This window comes from Colletotrichum siamense, assembly GCF_013390195.1.
Source record: "Colletotrichum siamense strain Cg363 chromosome Unknown KSG_Cg363_contig07, whole genome shotgun sequence".
Taxonomy (NCBI): domain Eukaryota; kingdom Fungi; phylum Ascomycota; class Sordariomycetes; order Glomerellales; family Glomerellaceae; genus Colletotrichum; species Colletotrichum siamense.
In genome coordinates, this window is record NW_023501020.1 from 3,507,899 (window position 1) to 3,524,230 (window position 16,332).

Here is a 16,332-nt window from a genome sequence, read left to right on the forward strand (position 1 = left end):
CGCTTCAAACACATGCATTGCAGAACACGAGGATAAGTTTGCAAGCAGGAGTCTTATTAAAAATTCATATTCCAACGCCTACTTCATCTTCTCCCCATGATCTCATGATGAGCCCAATGTCTTGTTCTTCAACGCCGTTGAAGCCGTTTCCGCTAATTGAAACAGGGATCCTGAAGCCATGATCTCGAGTACGCTCACCTGCAAACCCAGCAGTTGCCTGAACCATCTCCTCAGCTCAGTCGCCATTAGCGAGTCAAGACCAATCTGCGCCAAACTCAAGCTGGTGTCGACATCTTCGCCAGGCTTCAGCATGAAGTCGTACACCTTTGCACCAATCTCCTGGGCCAGGAACTCGATGTTGGCCTTGTCCGAGAAGAGATCCGGATTCTCTGAAGCTTGGTTCAAGAACGTCTTCAGAGCACTGGAATCACCGCCCGACTCGTCGGCCTGCTTGTTGCGGATGTTGTGATAGGCACCCATGCGGCGGTCGCGTCTCCAGTTGCAGCGGTTATTGGGATCCTCCAGGTGAAGTTCGGATCGGAGGCCCATCACAACCTGGCTCTCGTTCTTCCACGCCTTGGGCGGGCGGCTCGATGGTGTTGCCTCGTAGGCAGACAGGTTGCCCTTGGCGGCAAAGATGGAGTGTTCCACGTAGTCGAGGTACTCCTTCTCGCCGAGGAAGTAGATGCCCTGGGCTTTGGTGTTTCGCTGGGCAACGGCACTTTCGGCAACGAAGCCCACGCCCTTGATGGGGCAGATGTTGAGAATCGCAGTTGGAAGTCCAAGGCCGAGGCGGTACTGGGTGAAAGCCTCGAGGTATGTGCTGGCAGCGCTGTAGTTGCCTTGACCCGGCTGGTCGACGACGGTGACGACTGAACTGGCGAGCCAGAAGAAATCCAAGGGCTGATTCTCCAGCGCATGATGGAGATTCCACGCGCCGGTGACCTTTGGCTTTGCTACTTGGTCCCACTGTTCCCATGTCATGTCGACCATCGGACTGTCTCTCAACACCATTGCCAGGTGGAACACACCCTTAATAGGCTTAGATGATGCGCTGACAGCAGCCTTGGCATCCTCCATGTTCTCAACTCCACCAGCGACCGTTGCAACCTTGGCTCCAAGAGACTCAATCTCCTTGATGGCAGCCTTGCTCTCATCGCTGACACCCGCGCTCCGCGAGATGATCGTCAAGTGGCGGGCGCCGTGCTCAACCATCCATGTTGACATGGACTTGCCCAGACCTCCGAGACCTCCTGTCAAGAGGTACGTAGCCTCTGGGTCGAATTTGATCGACTTCGCAAGCGGCTTGGCGTCAATCTGAGCAGAGAGATCGTCCATCGACACGATGACTTTGCCAATGTGGCTACCATGTTGCAAGTGACGGAACGCATTCACAATGTCACTCGCATGGAAGTGAGTCTGCTCCGGAATGGGACGGATGTGTCCTTGCTCCCAATACCCGAGGAACTGTTCCAACAACTGGCGGAAGTACCTAGGTCTCTTTCTGGCAAACTGAACGCCGTCAAAGCCAACGTACTGTCGGCTGCCAATGAAGGGGTTGAGATCCAGCTTGCCATAACCCAGGAGGTCACGCTTTCCAATCTCGACCATCATGCCAAACTCTGCGACGCACTTCCATGATGCATGTAGTAGTGGCCCGGTCAAAGAGTTGAGCACGAGGTCAACGCCACGACCGCCAGTCTCTCTCATGACGCCGTCCAAGAAGGACTCGTCACGGGAGTGGAAGATGCGGTTCCGCGGAATGTCATAGGTTTTCATGAGGTAGTCGACCTTATCGGGGCTTCCAACCGTAACAAAGATCTCCGCTCCGATCATACGGCAGATCTGGATAGCGGACAGACCGACGCCACCACAGCCAGCGTGAATCAGGACCGACTGGTCTTTTTGGAGGTGGCCGATGTTAATGAGGCCATGGATCACGGTCGCAAACACAACCGGGACACCTGCCGCGTCTTGGAAGCTGAGGTTGTCGGGAAGCTTGGCGGCATGGTAGCGTTGGAGAACGGCCTTGGTGGCCAGACATCCCTCAGGAGCGAAGGCGAAGACACGATCGCCGACCTTGAACTCGTCGACGTCTGAGCCGACGCGGGTGACGACTCCGCCGAGTTCAATGCCGAGCTCCATCTGGACACTACCAACAGGGTTGATGACACCCACTAAGAGACAGAAAATTAGTAAATAGTGACGAGAAGCATGGTGAAGATGCACTTACTGGCTGTGAGAACGTCCTTCAAGTTGAGGCCGATGGATTTGGGCTCGACTTCGATTGTGTCGGCAGGGATGTCCTGTGGTAACGCCTGCTCTGCCCAGTATAGAGACTCGATGCTACCAATCTTGCCGATCTGCAAAGACTGAATGGTCTCCTGGCCAGCGATGCTCCGCTGTGACAGTTCCTCCTGCAGCGAAAACGGATGGTACCTGCCGATGCAGATCGTGCCATTGTCGACGACGAATTCCTTGTCGGAAACCAGGTTATCGTCGTCCTCCTCGCGGCGAATCTTGCCGAAAACCTTGAGGACGAGATCGTTGAAGCTGGGTTCGTCTTTGCTGATCTCCAGAGTGTGGAAGGGAACAGCCAGCTCGGTGCGAATGGTTCTGGCAGCACCGATGGTTTGCGCTGAGCGGGGATCCTTGCACTTGACTTGGACGGGGTTGGTCAGCCAGAGAAGATTCTGGTTAACACCTTGTCCGCGAATGAGGTCTCGGAAAGCGTAGAAATCGTTTTGGTTGATGTTTTCGAAAAGATTCCTCTCGATGTCGACACAAGAGATGATGTCTTGATCCTTGGGTAGGGGGTTACCAAGGCCGATAGGAGTAACTGAGAACCCGGCGTCCGTCAAGGAACTAGAAAGTGACTGGGCGACAGTGCCTTCAACGTCACTAGTTACCAGAGTCACTGATGTTCCTCGCGGAGGCAAGTCTCGGCATCTCCTTGACATGATGGTGGTGCAGCACATGTACGGCGCGTCTTCGTCATAGACGGCAGTCTCAACGCCAGTGAAGCCAGAAGCGAGAAGCTCACTGTGCCAACGCGAAGGGTGGACGTAAGGAGCATAGAGACGACCGTCATTCTCACCGAGCCACCATCCGACGAAGTTGCCAAAGATGTACGTCGGAGAGCGGAGCTCGGTGCAGATCTCAGTCAGAACAAGAGCACCTCCCGGCTTGAGGACCTTGTTAATGTTGCTCAAGGTGTCCTTCAGAGATGGAGTTGCGTGAACAACGTTTGCCGCAAAGATAACATCGTAAGAGGACTCGACAAAGTCTTGCTCGAGGGGATCTTTGGAGATGTCAAACACCTTGTACTCCATGTTCGGGGCATACGCAAAACGCTCCTTGGCTTGCGGGAAGAAGCCAGCGGAGACGTCGGTGAAGGTGTAGCTCGAATACCTAGGAAGACCGCCCTCGTGCATGAGATCGCGCAAGATGAGCTCCGTCGTGCCACCGGTGCCGGCGCCAACTTCCAAGATGCGTAGCTTGGGCTTGGTGCTGGACATCAGTTTGACGAAGTCGCTATAGCCGAAACTGACAGCGTTGTATAGCTCAGCTAGAATGCCGCCCTCCATCAGGATGTCAATTGTCTCGGCTTCGCCCTTGAAGATGCGCTCGGCATTGTCGACAACACGCTTGAGACCTTCGACGAGTCCGGACTTGTTGCCGTTCAGGAGTCTCTTGTGAAGGTCTTCTAACTTGTCACGGCGCGCCTCACGAGTAAGCCTGAGGTACTTCGCAGATTCTGGGACCAACGCGTTCCCTCCTCCTCTCGCCCCGTGAACTTCCCTATCAATCCAGTCTCTCAGTTTCGCAAAATGAGGCTGGGCGGGGCTGAGTCCGCGAAGTCTCTCGCAACTCTCGATGATACACAGAAGAGTCAGCTCCTCGATCATTCGGGCCTCTTCGCGATCGGAAGGTGGTGGCTTGAACAGAGGGGCAACGTCAACGAAGTCAAAGTCCGGAAGCCATTCGAGTCTGGCAGCCGCGTACTCATCGTAGTCGGCATCGTTACTCTCCTCGAGAGCAGTAAGTTTGAAGCCGTTGAGACGCAGCGCTGTCTTGCCGTTGGAAACGCATTCAACTCCTTCCGGCTTGGTGGTAGAAGATCCCCAGGCCCTCGCTGTCAACGAACCATCACCACGACGGATATCCAAACTCTCGATAAGAGTCGGGACCGACAATTGCGTGACGTTGCGTCCGAGACCCTTAGCGTAAGAGAGAATCAGGAGTTGGAAACAAGCATCGATGGCCACCGGATGCATCACATACGGCTTGCTCATCTCTTCACCGGGTACAGTGATGTCCGCCGAAGCTAGGGCCTCGGTGGTCGATGACGTGACATTCTCCAGGCGGCGGAACTCAGGACCAAAGTTGATGCCGACATCCCCCATGTAATCGTAAAAACGAGAAGAGACCACCTTTCGCGAGTAGTCCTCGCGAACGAGGGTGCTGGGGAGTTCATCGTCTAGGGCCTTGACCTGTCCTTCGCAGTGCTTTGTCCAAGTGGCTCCGTTGTATGATGTGATGGTGAACTCGAACCACTCCGAATGATCGGAGTCCGTCAAAGGGTGACGGCGCAGAGTCGTCATCAACTCAGCTGCCTTCTCGTGGTTCAGAACAAGGGCCGAGTGGGCAACCGTGTGCCTAATGCTGTAGCCTGCATTGACGCCAGTCATCTGACGGACTGCTTCGCCAGCGATCGCGACGTAGCCGGCGAAAGGATAGACGATGTCTTGCTTGACCTTGTGGTCGACAATCCATGGCTCGTCCTCCAGAGATAGAATGTTGCGCCACTGAGGTGCAGTGTCGGGCGACTCCGGAACACGGGCTCCCAGGAGGGCATGGTGAGGGTATTTCCGCTGTCGCCAGGCCTGCGAGACTCTGCTCTCGTACCACAACGACAGACTGTGGTCGAATGCATAGGTGGGTAAATCGTTGAGAGTCTTGCCGCCGGAGTAGAGGGCGCCGAGGTTGAGATGGAAACCTTCTTGGAACAGCCTGCCGAAGCAAGAGAGCAACGTCTTGACGCCATCATCGCCTCTGATGAGGCAAGATGCATAGTTGCATGGACAAGAGGTTTGGGAGCAAATCTGTCGCAGTGGCCCGGCAAGCGCTGAGTGGGGACCAATTTCCAAGAAGAAGCCATCACCTTGGGTCTCGACGAGGCGAGAGACAGCCGTGGAGAACCGGACCGGGGAAACCAAGTTGGTTCGCCAATAGTCAGGACCAAAAGAGAAGCTCTTATCCAGTACCTCGCCAGTGACGCTTGAGAAAAATAACGACGTGGCACTGCTGGACCATGCTCCAATCTTCTGTAGTTCGGCCTCCAGAAGTGCGGTATAGGTCTTTCCAAGGGCAGCCATGTGATCTAAAAACTGTCAGTATCGAGTGCTGTGAGCGGTATTAAAGACCTACGAGAGTGATATGCCATGTCGACCTTCAAGGGACGAGCCAGCACGTCAGGCATTTCAGCCTTGATTCGTGCGATGACCTCCGTGACCTTCTCCTTGTCACCGGAGATGGTGCTGCTCTGGGCACTGTTCTCGCATGCCACGACAACGCCATCGACGAGGAATTTGGAAACATCCTTAGGATCCAACCCAATCGCAGCCATGGAACCAGCAAGAGTCTGTTGCTTGGTGACATAACCACGGTAGTATGCGCAGATGATGGCTGCTTCCAGAGTAATGGCGCCTGCAGCATACGCAGCTGCGATCTCACCGCTAGAATGACCGACGACTGCTGTGGGCTTGACACCCGCTGCCCGAAGCCTGTTGACAAGCGCAAGTTGAACTGCGGTGCAAAGAGGTTGAGACAGCTCCGCCGTGCCGATTCGGCTTGTGGTCGCAGGTTCAAGAAGTTCATCTAAAAGGATAGTAAGTCACTTCTCCTTAGGCAATTAAGGGCGGTTACTACTTACCGATGATGGACCATCTCGGCCGATGGGCAAGGCTCTTGAGAACACCATCCATTCTCTTCAAATCAGCTTCAAACAGAGGATCGGTAGTGACGAGCTGCTTCGCCATCTCGGGCCACTGCGCGCCCTGTCCACTGAAGATGAAGTAGACGTCGGCGGCCTTGCTGGGTACCTTCACAGGAGCTGATGTTTCGACAATGTTGTCGCCATGGACGATGGTGAAGGCTCTATGAGGCAGAGTTTCTCGCTTTGTAGCAAGAGTGTAGGCGATGTCGCGCTTGTTGACCTCCGGATGTAAAGCGACAAACTCCTGGTATCGATCTAGCTGCTCCTTGAGTGAGGCGGCTGTGTTCGCGGACACAAGCAGTAACTCGGGGTGTGATGTGCGGTGTCCGTTAATGATGGGCCTGGATTTTCCATAGGACTCAAGGATGACCTGCAAGCTGTCAGCTTCGTAGGAAGCAATTTGGAAAGCCATCATCTTACATGAGCGTTCGTGCCACCAATACCAAAAGAGTTGATGCTGATGCGCTCAGCTCGGTCAGCTGGCCAGGGCGTTGGGAGAGTAGGAACGGTAAGTTTCTTCTCGGCGAATGGGACTGAAAGAGAAATTAGTTCCAGGTCTGAGAGATTATGAAATTGTCAAGGGGCATACTCTTGGGATTGGGTTCGTTGAACTTGATGTTTGGCGGGATGGTCTTATGCTCCAGGGCAAGGACCGCCTTGATCAAGCTGTTCAGTCCCGAAGCACCTTCAGAATGACCGACGTTCGGCTTGACGGAACCGATGTACACGCCCTTTTCACCGAATACCTCGCCTACGGCCGATGTCTCAATAGGATCACCGGTCGCGGTTCCTGTTCCGTGGCACTACACCTTGGGTCAGCAACGACTTTCGGAGAGTGCGCGAGATAGGCGATTGTACCTCAACATATGCGGTCTGAGATGGGTCCAAGCCGGCATCTCGGTAGACCTTGCGCATAAGGGCCTCTTGGGCAATCTGGTTGGGTGTGAAGAGTCCCTGGCTGTGGCCGTCGCTGTTGGCGCCTGTGGCTCTGATGACAGCTCGGATCGCGTTGCCGTCACGAATGGCAGCAGAAAGAGGCTTGATATAAATGGCATTGATTGCTTCGGCGCGAGCGAATCCGTCAGCCTTTGCATCGAATGACTTACATGAACCGTCAGGGGACAATATGCCTTCAGAAGTAAAGGCAGCGGTGGTGGTTGGGGTCATGATTAAGCTGGTTCCCCCAATAATGGCGCCGGTTGCGTCGCCATCTTGAATGGACCGGAATGCTTCATGCAGGGCAGCAAGTGACGCGGAACAACCAGTCTTGATGGTCATGCTACAGTTGTCAGCGAGCCGTAGGCGGGCTATGCCGCAATTCGACTTACCTAGGACCCCTGAGATCGTACTCGTACGAAACTCGGTTCGAGAGCATGAGGTCGCCATTTCCAGTGGCAACGTAGCCGAGTCCGCCTTGATGCTGAGTCTCTTTCCCAGCAATCTGCGCCCAGTCGTCACCAAAAGTGCCAACGTAGCAGCCGATGCGCTCCCCGCGGTAATTGGTTTCGCCGGCATCTTCGAGAGCCTCTCTGGCAACCTCGAGGAGTAGTCGTTGCTGGGGGTCACATCGCTCGACCTCTTTGCGAGACATTGAGAAAAGCGATGTGTCGATGCGTGTGAGGTCATCGGCGAGGAAGTATCCGAACCTGGTCTTGATAGTATTCTTCCCGCCGAGGGCGTCGTTGAAGCCGTCAATGTTGTAGCGGGTGTCAGGAATCGGTCCTCTTGCGTCCCTGCCGTTCACAAGGAGGTCCCAGTAGTCCGTGGCATTCCGGATGCCACCTGGAGCACGAAGTCCAAGGCCACATACAGCGACGAGGAAGGGCTCTGAAGACGACTGGATGTATTCTCCCATGATGCCGGCGGTTGTGACTCGTGATGATGAAGAGTCCAGAAAAGGAGGTCGGAGATTTTGACGGTTGAGCGTCCGTTTGTGTGAAACGTATTACTGAATTAGATGAAGCAAGATAGTTTGCGAAGAGACTGCATTCGTCAAGGCGACTTTGGTGTCTATTTAACATTGAATCATCACGCCTCCGTTCGTCACTACCTCACGATCGATGCCGGTTGAATCTGGCTCGAATATCCTCACTCATCGCGCGGCAGGCTCCGAGAAGCGCTGCGATGAAGCCGAGTCATGGAATCGTCTGTTGAAGCTCTAAATTCCCCATTGTGTCTATATTCTAGACTTTGGTCTACGCATCAACTATGGATCTTTCACGATGTCTGGAAGATGTCAGCCCACGCCAAGCGTGACACGAACGCAGGCGATGCTACAAAGTTGCACTCGATCTGTGAACCCATGGAACTGATAGAGAGGAAATTTTGTGGTAGACTACTGTAAGGATCGGTATCCATTTTGCGACCAGCTCGTACATTCTTCAGCTATGGTAGAGCGCCTAGCTCGTTTAGTGAACTCCTCAAATTCACCGAATAAAGTTGCATCGGTGGATTGCCTCCACAAAAGCCTTAGGCGAGCATCGACCGAAATCTACTGATCCATTGCCTTGGGAATTGGGATCTCGCTGAAGCGTGGCGCCATCTCAGAGTAACGAGTAACAGCGCGATTCATGTTGCTGGATGTTTTAAGTCGTTCCCAGTTACCATCGTACCAGAATCGCGATTGAATGCCAGCCTGCAGGTCGTGATAGAGGTCATTCACTTCTTGGTCGAGGCTTCATTCGCTTAGTTGTTAGTGGATGAAGGGATCATGGGTTGCGCGACTCAGTTAGCTCCAGTCGGTTCCATCTTGTAGATTCGATCGGACCAGAAGTTGACTGATTGGAAATTTTCGGGAGCCCATTCGTGGGTCAACCGCTCTAAGCCCTGCGCAACGCCTCACTTTGACCCACCAATGGGCCGTTCCGTGGAAAGTGCCGGGCGATGTAGTCACCAGAAAGAGAGCCGTTGCAACGTCAAGGGTTGAGAGAAACCCGACGGAGTGGACATCTGTGCACGTTGTTCGTCGGATGTTGAGCGATTGGGTCTATCGGGGCGACTGTAATTCTGATACCGAGCAGTAGTAACAGGCACTGGGCGTTGGTCTTGTGATCATGGCAGTGAACACAGTGTCAATGTGTGGGAAACATGGCACAACAATGGCACAGAAGAGGATTTAAATTTCGGTATTGATCGTGGTAGTTATGTTGGTCTTCCAGCACTCTACAAAGCCCCCTCAATGTTTGTCCCTGAGTGCCCGAAAGAGGATCCTCCGAAAACATGTCGTTCTCATACCTTTTCTTATTGCCGAGCATGTGGGATCGATTTTATTTCCTACCGCCTGTAACATCCGCTGCTCTTGCACTGCTGGCAGTAGTCATTCTGTATTTTTCTTTCTCATCGCGACGGGGAAATCTCAAACATCTACCGCTTCTGAACCCCAGCAAAGGCTTCTCCGTGTTTAACATTGAATCCAAAGTAAGCCTTCTCATGTCGACAGGCCTGTTGACAACTGAAAAGCTGATCTCGCATCTCATTTCCAGCGCGATTTCGTATTCAATAGCAAAAGTCTCCTGGCTAAGGGACGCAACCTATTTCCGAAAAGCCCTTACCGCATGATCACCGACCTCGGCGAGATCGTATTCTTGCCCGTTGAACAGACCGATGAAATCCGTAACGATCCGAGACTGAGCTTCGGGTCAGCCTTTGGTGAAGTATGCTACGGCTACAGAACGGGAGCGGACTCGATGTTGACCGTTGTGTCTTAGGACTTTCACGGACATTTACCCGGATTTCAGGGCGCTGCGGTAGACAGTTACGATGATGCGGTTCTACAGACCTTGGTGCGAAAGCAGCTCACTAAGTGCATCGGTAAGTTTTCCGACTGAATCATGTTAGTATAAACGTGTCTGGTCGCTGATTAGAAATAGCTCAGGTGATTGAGCCAGTCTCAGCTGAAGCTGCGCAAGCTCTATCAGACAAGCTTGGAGACTCTGAAGGCACGTCAACCCCTATCGACGATAATTCCAAGCTGCCGACTCATGTTTAACAGAATGGCGAGAGATTGAAGTAAAGTCCATCGTTCTTGACACGGTCGCTCGACTTTCAGCGCGCGTGTTCTTAGGCGAGGAACTGTGTCGAAATGAGGACTGGCTGCGAGCGACGAAAGAGTACACAGTGAACTTTTTCGTCGCCGGAACACATCTCCGTATGATTCCACGCCCTCTACGCCGTATTCTCCATTGGCTCGTGCCGAAGTGTCGAGAACTACGCGCAAGCTTCGACGAGTCACGCCGCATCATTATGCCCTACATTGAGAAGCGTCGTGCCGCACGAGCAGCTGCTCTGGTATCTGGCAAGAAGATACCGGAGTTCTATGATGCCATCGACTGGGCAGACCAGGAGGCCGCTACGAGGGGCGTGACCTACGATCCTGCCATCATGCAGGTAAGTATATTGATCGACACGAGTTATCTGAGTTGCTGGACTTTGACTGACAAATTCATTCAAGCTTATGTTAGCAGTCGCCGCGATTCATACTACGGCTGATCTGGTAACAGAGATTGTACTACAGTTGGCTCTTCACCCGGAGTATGCCGCTCCCCTTAGAGAGGAGGTCATTCACATCTTACGTTCTGAGGGCTTGAAGAAGTCATCTCTTCACAACATGAAGCTTTTGGACAGCGCTTTGAAAGAAGCTCAACGTCACAAGCCGCCTGGAGTTGGTTAGTCACTCCTCAAACAGATATAGAGTACCTCCCGATGAAACTGACACATATACAGCATCATTACGGAGACGAGTTGAGAAACCTCTCACTCTGTCGAATGGACTCCACCTCAGAGTAGGAGATAGGATCGCGATCGACACATATCGCATGGGAGATCCAGAGCTGCACCAAGACCCCGAGAAGTGGGACCCTTACAGGTTCATCAAGATGGCCGAGCAGCCTCGCAAGGCCAACTATGCACAACTGGTTGTGACGAGCCCTGACCACCTTGCCTTCGGACACGGGGATCACGCATGTCCCGGAAGATTCTTTGCGGCTTACGAGATCAAGATTATCATGTGTCATCTGTTGCTAAAGTATGAGTGGGAGGCGTTGCCCACTACCGATGCATCGCCAATGGTTTTGGGGTTCACCAATGCAAGCAATCCCACCGCGAGAGTCAGGGTCCGTCGGCGCAAGGAAACGGAATTGGATATTGATTGCTTGTGAACATACTACATGTACCATTAAGAGTTGTTGTTATAAATCGCAAGCTTACAGTGCGTCCGGGAACTAGTTGATGCTGAGTTCCACCGCAAAACCTGACCGTGTCACTTGGAACGAACGACGATAGCGGGCCCGTGAGGTCTGTCTTTGTCGTCGCGGTCTTCAATGATTCCAAGATATTTTTTATCCCAGGGTGTCATTGGAATGTACCCTGCGCATACTATTCTTTATCGTGTTTAGCCCAAAACTCTTTACGTATTCCGTGTGGCGGGCTACTGACCCTCGCAACTTCAAGGTCGTCTTCAAGTCGAGGGCAAGCCCTCGGCTTGTGGGAGTAATCCGCCGCGGCCTCCAGTTTTTCACCGGGTGCCAAGTCCGCGGAAAACATAGCCTTGACACCATAAAACTACTTGATCGTCATCTCAATAAACACCCCGCACTCTTAGCATCCTGGAGAAACAGAGTTAAGCTGGGGAAACATGGGGATAATTACTTTCCCGGATTCTTGGCCTCGCTGTGCTCGCTGTAGCGATCAACCGACTAGTGGATCTTCCGCGGATTTGGGGTCTGACCGCCGGGTATCAGGGACTGTTCGTCGAGAAACCGGGAAGGCCTTGTTTACGATCCATGCGGGGAAGATTTTGCTCGCTGTGTTTCTCCCGTTGTGGGCGGCGCTGAGAAGCCAGAAATTGTTTGCGCTGTTGAAGTCAACCTTTTGAAAACTTTGATAGGGTGTGAGTGCCAGCTATTGCTCGAAGCTTTCCAATGTGCCTTTTTGATTTTTTCAACAAGGCCGGTCAGTGTTCACGCTGACTTGTGTACTCATGAATAAACCACCGCTAGTCATGTCTACCAACTCTCATTCTGTGTTCGACGGATTTTAAAAACGCATATCCGTCAGAATACTTGACTGAACGGCATCGCTACCAGGGATTGAGAGCACTCAACTCACAAGGAACAGGTGCATGCACAGGGAACCCCTGCCCCAACCACGCATCCCGTCATTTGAAGACTGAAGTCTCCGGTGCAACCGGTGCACTAAACAGCCTAGAACGAGGAAATGATTGGCGCTGACGGGGGGACCTTTGATGAACTGCCCCGCGTAAGCAGCAGGAACCCTTCGGCAATGACACGCCCTAGCCCGGCTGCCTTGATATAAAATACCGTGGAAATCAGCGACACCGGACCTTTGGTTCTTCACGACCACCTTTCCTCTCTTATCACTCACGCAGGGCATCCGATCGTACAATGCGTCGTCCTTCGGTTTGGCTTGCCGCCCTCTGCGGCGTGGCGACTCTCGCATCGTGCGAGACCCGTCGATACTCGACATGGATGCTGGACAGCATCAAGACCCGGAACCAAGGAATTGAGTCATCTGGGGCTTCAAGCAGCACCCTGGAAAGCGGTATTCTGGCCATTGCGATGGAGGCCACAATCAAGCAGTACCCCGATTTGCAGAGCAGGTACGCGCCTTACCTCGAGGACGTACTTAACGTTGCTTCGCCGGCTCTCACCAACGCGACCTATGACTCGACGCGACCCCTCGACCGTTTCTCCGTCGCAACCGCCATCAACCATGCCTCCACCGCCGGTATCGTCACCATTTCAGCCACCGCAGCCTCAGCCTTCGATGCATTGAACAGCTCGCTTCCCCTTCAGATCCGCAACCCCGTCGGCGGATTCTGGTACTACGTCTATCCCCAATGGAGCTACCTCGACGGCATCTTCTCTGTTCTGCCCTTCATGGCGGCGCAGCCCCGCCCCAACTACACCGACATCAGCCTGCAGGTGTCTCTGCTCTACGAGCACACTTTCCAGAAGAACACCTCGCTGGTCGCTCATGGATACGACTATTCGCGCACTGCAGTCTGGGCGAATGAGAAGACCGGCTCGAGCCCGTATGTCTGGGGTCGATCCGTGGGCTGGTTTGTCGCTGGCTTGGTCCAGACGTGGGAGACCCTCGACTGCCCGGCTGGCAAAGAGGAAGCCAAGGCAGTTTGCAAGCAACTCAGCGATGTTACGACACAGCTCTCAACCGCCTTGCTCAAGTACGCCGACCGCCAGACCGGTGTATGGTGGCAACTCACTACATTCCCGGGACGCAGCGGCAACTACCTCGAGAGCTCTAGCACGGCGCTCTTCATGTTCTCCATGCTTAAGGGCGCTAGGCTGGGCATCTACTCAGAGTCTCCCGCCCGGTTTGAGAGGGCCGCCCTTCGCGCATACAACTACACTGTCAACCATTTCGTAACCGACCCAGGAAACGGAACCATTGGCTTCGACAAGACGGTGGCGGTGTGCAGTCTCAACTCGACTGCTACCTACGAGTACTACACAAACCAGCCGCTGTCGCCTAACAGCTTGCTGGGCGAGTCTGCCTTTGTGCTCGCCTCACTGGAGGTGGAGAGAAAGTAGGTGGTGTTAATACTAAGACTTCGCGTTAGTAGCTAGTACCTTAGCCAATAATAATACATATTGCAACCACCTGGCAATGATCCGTTTTGTGTCCATAATGCACGACCACGTTTGAGTTGGAGGGTTAGAGATTCGTTCAATAGAGGTAGCCTATGACTGAACTCTGATGTATCGTTTAGTGGGAATTTCCTGGCTCAAGCCAAGTTCACGGGATGTGGGTCGCGGGAGACTTCAAGTTCAGGCACATACTCTCAAGTCTAGGCAAATACTCATGGTAAGGCAAATACTTTCGGCTTCAGGCTCATACTTTTATCTACCCCAACAGCACCATTTCTGTTGGAGCACGTACTCCATTCTGATCTCTGATTTCAAATCAAGCTGTTAACGGCGTTTTAGAACATTAATAATTGCGATGCAAGTGAGTCTAGTCAAGCCCATAGGGCCTTCAAAGTTTGTCAGATTTGCCCTCAACTAATCTCCGCCTTTCTGAATGCTTGTTATCAAGTTGTGAAGAGAACCCGGTCTCTTAGGGGGATTCATGCTTAAAGCAAGATGACATAGTTCAAGTAGTGAACAAAGATGATTAATGATCTCAGGCAAATGGATAGCGGCTATGCCAATGTTTGACTAGTACATGGCTGACACGGATTTTGGTTAGTGCGTGCGACACTCAACGAGATCGAGCTCAGTCAAAACGAAAATTACAGTTCAATAAACGTCGTTCCGTGAAAGTGTTCTTTTTAATCGGACGAACGCAAGAACTTAGGCTAAGACGAATATGTAATGATACTGTTCCAATAAGTTTGTCACCGACTTCACTATCTGGACTGCATGGGCAAGGAAGGAGATGACAGGAGGGTGCCACTGACACAGTGAGAATGGCCAGCAACGTCGATGATCCGTGCTGCCGATAGCGCATCGATCATCGGTACCCGGGTGCCCGGGTACCCGATAGGACTGACATCGCCCCGGGAATTTAGGGGGTATTAGGCACACACATCACATGAGGTAATGAGAGCCATAATCTGTCCGAATGTCTCGGATCCCCGTGGGACCTGGTATTGCCTATTCTAGAACTACAGCGTGCATGAAACCAAAAGAGCAAACTTCAGTTGTCAAGAGTACTTGAGATGACATGCATCCTCACGCGTGGTAACCAATAAGCCAGAGTGACGAGAATTTCCTCGACCCGTTTACTCCGGCATACCCAAAGACAACACGCCCAAAATATAACATGGTATGCGCGATCGAACAAAGAAATCCATCTCGCAGTTAAGTGGTGATTAGAGACCTTTCGCCGGGCGAGATCGATAGATCGGAATCGCGGGCGTCGTCGATGGCCTACGAAGCACAGGCTAAGCCGCAAAGTGATGAGGTCAGTGTGACGCCATTGACTACGGGCTGGCGTGGTCACCGAGCACCGAAGCCAGGAGCTTCAAATACACGGGGCTTCAAGGGTCTTGCGATCTTGGCCATCAGGGTCTGAATTCTCACTCGAAAAGGGAAAACAATTGTGTTTTCTTCAGTAAAAACTCATGGACTCTTCAAAACCGCCGATCTTATTCATCCATGGCCTGTGGGTTACCGCCGCATACTGGGAACATTGGGTGCCGTTTTTCGATGATTTGGGGTACGAGGTACACGCCCCCGAGTGGCCGGGAATCAACGGCCGCACCCCCGAAGAGGTCCGGGCCGATCCACAGCTATTGGCCAACAGGCACATTGAGGAAATCGTCGGATACTACGAGGCCTTCATCCACAAACTGCTAGCACCACCTATCATTATCGGCCATTCTTTCGGTGGCCTGTTTGCGCAAATACTGTTATCAAGAGGGCTCGGCGTCGCTGGTGTCGCAATATGCCCGGCACAACCAGCAGGAATTATCACTCTCCCGCAAACCACTTTCAAGGCCGCACTTCCGATCATCAAGAACCCATTCAATGCGCACACCACCGTATCCATTTCCGAAGACCACTTCCACTGGGCCTTTGTCAACAACACCACATCTGACAAGAGCAAAGAATACTACGAGCGCTACTGCATTCCGGGTGTCGCAAAGGTCCTCTGGCAGCTAACCACCAACGTCGCAGGTGGGCTGTCTGCTCCGACGTACGTTGACTTTGACAGGGTCGACCGGGCCCCATTGTTATTACTCTCAGCCTCAAAAGATCACATCGTACCTCCGAGTACCGTGATGAAAAACTTCAAAGCGTACACCGGGCCTTCACTTGTAGAATACAAGATGTTCCCCGGTCGCACGCATGGGATGATATTTCAGTCTGGGTGGGAGCAAGTTGCCGACTACGTGTTGGATTTTATTGAGGAAGTGGTGCAATGAGGACCCATGATCTTCTATTTGGTTATTCTACGTCTTTTATTTTTCACAGCCTGTCTTCAGCCATCGTGGTTGCTGTTGTTTTAATTGGAGCGACTGCATCTGGGGGCCACATTTACATCGTGTCGAATTTTCGTTTCATGAAGCAAGCGTGGTAGTTTGAGGAGAATTTAGGGAGAGCGCTCATTGTGTCGGATCATAAGCATTACTAGATTGGCACGTCCCGAGTATGTACTGGTACTGAGATAGGGTTTGTGATTTGCAACACTTAGAATGGAATAGACAAGGTGGCACAAGCCAATCTTACGCCCTACCAATGCTCAGCTTCAATTCTAAGACCAATCAACATGTGACTTCAGTGATTGACAAGAACTTCTGGAATGATTCCCACAAAGTGTAACTGCCCCCAGGTCCGCACGATCAGGTTGCC

General features: G+C 52.7%; 5 protein-coding genes across 5 annotated transcripts; 4 read left to right on the forward strand and 1 right to left on the reverse strand.

The window, feature by feature from the left end:
- Positions 1 to 102: 102 nt before the first annotated feature.
- Positions 103 to 7,853, reverse strand: FUM1-2 (Highly reducing polyketide synthase FUM1; the record flags this gene model as incomplete). The annotated part of the gene is made up of 8 exons (XM_036643107.1): positions 103 to 2,177; positions 2,234 to 5,383; positions 5,431 to 5,880; positions 5,936 to 6,368; positions 6,419 to 6,531; positions 6,588 to 6,801; positions 6,857 to 7,277; positions 7,327 to 7,853. 8 exons carry the CDS (start codon positions 7,851 to 7,853, stop codon positions 103 to 105), a joined length of 7,383 nt encoding a protein of 2,460 aa, XP_036491792.1.
- A 1,699-nt stretch (positions 7,854 to 9,552) lies between these two features.
- Positions 9,553 to 9,986, forward strand: TRI1-0 (Cytochrome P450 monooxygenase TRI1; the record flags this gene model as incomplete). Its single annotated transcript, XM_036643108.1, has 3 exons — positions 9,553 to 9,651; positions 9,706 to 9,808; positions 9,868 to 9,986. 3 exons carry the CDS (start codon positions 9,553 to 9,555, stop codon positions 9,984 to 9,986), a joined length of 321 nt encoding a protein of 106 aa, XP_036491618.1.
- Positions 9,987 to 10,240: 254 nt separating this feature from the next.
- P450-2-0 (Cytochrome P450 monooygenase 2) lies at positions 10,241 to 11,154 on the forward strand (the record flags this gene model as incomplete). Its single annotated transcript, XM_036643109.1, has 3 exons — positions 10,241 to 10,384; positions 10,449 to 10,662; positions 10,721 to 11,154. 3 exons carry the CDS (start codon positions 10,241 to 10,243, stop codon positions 11,152 to 11,154), a joined length of 792 nt encoding a protein of 263 aa, XP_036492227.1.
- A 1,245-nt stretch (positions 11,155 to 12,399) lies between these two features.
- yteR-2 (Unsaturated rhamnogalacturonyl hydrolase YteR) lies at positions 12,400 to 13,566 on the forward strand (the record flags this gene model as incomplete). The annotated part of the gene is made up of 1 exon (XM_036643110.1): positions 12,400 to 13,566. The coding sequence occupies one exon, from the start codon at positions 12,400 to 12,402 to the stop codon at positions 13,564 to 13,566; it is 1,167 nt and encodes a 388-aa protein (XP_036492228.1).
- A 1,535-nt stretch (positions 13,567 to 15,101) lies between these two features.
- Positions 15,102 to 15,905, forward strand: CGCS363_v011262 (uncharacterized protein; the record flags this gene model as incomplete). The annotated part of the gene is made up of 1 exon (XM_036643111.1): positions 15,102 to 15,905. One exon carries the CDS (start codon positions 15,102 to 15,104, stop codon positions 15,903 to 15,905), a length of 804 nt encoding a protein of 267 aa, XP_036492229.1.
- Between the last annotated feature and the right edge of the window lie 427 nt (positions 15,906 to 16,332).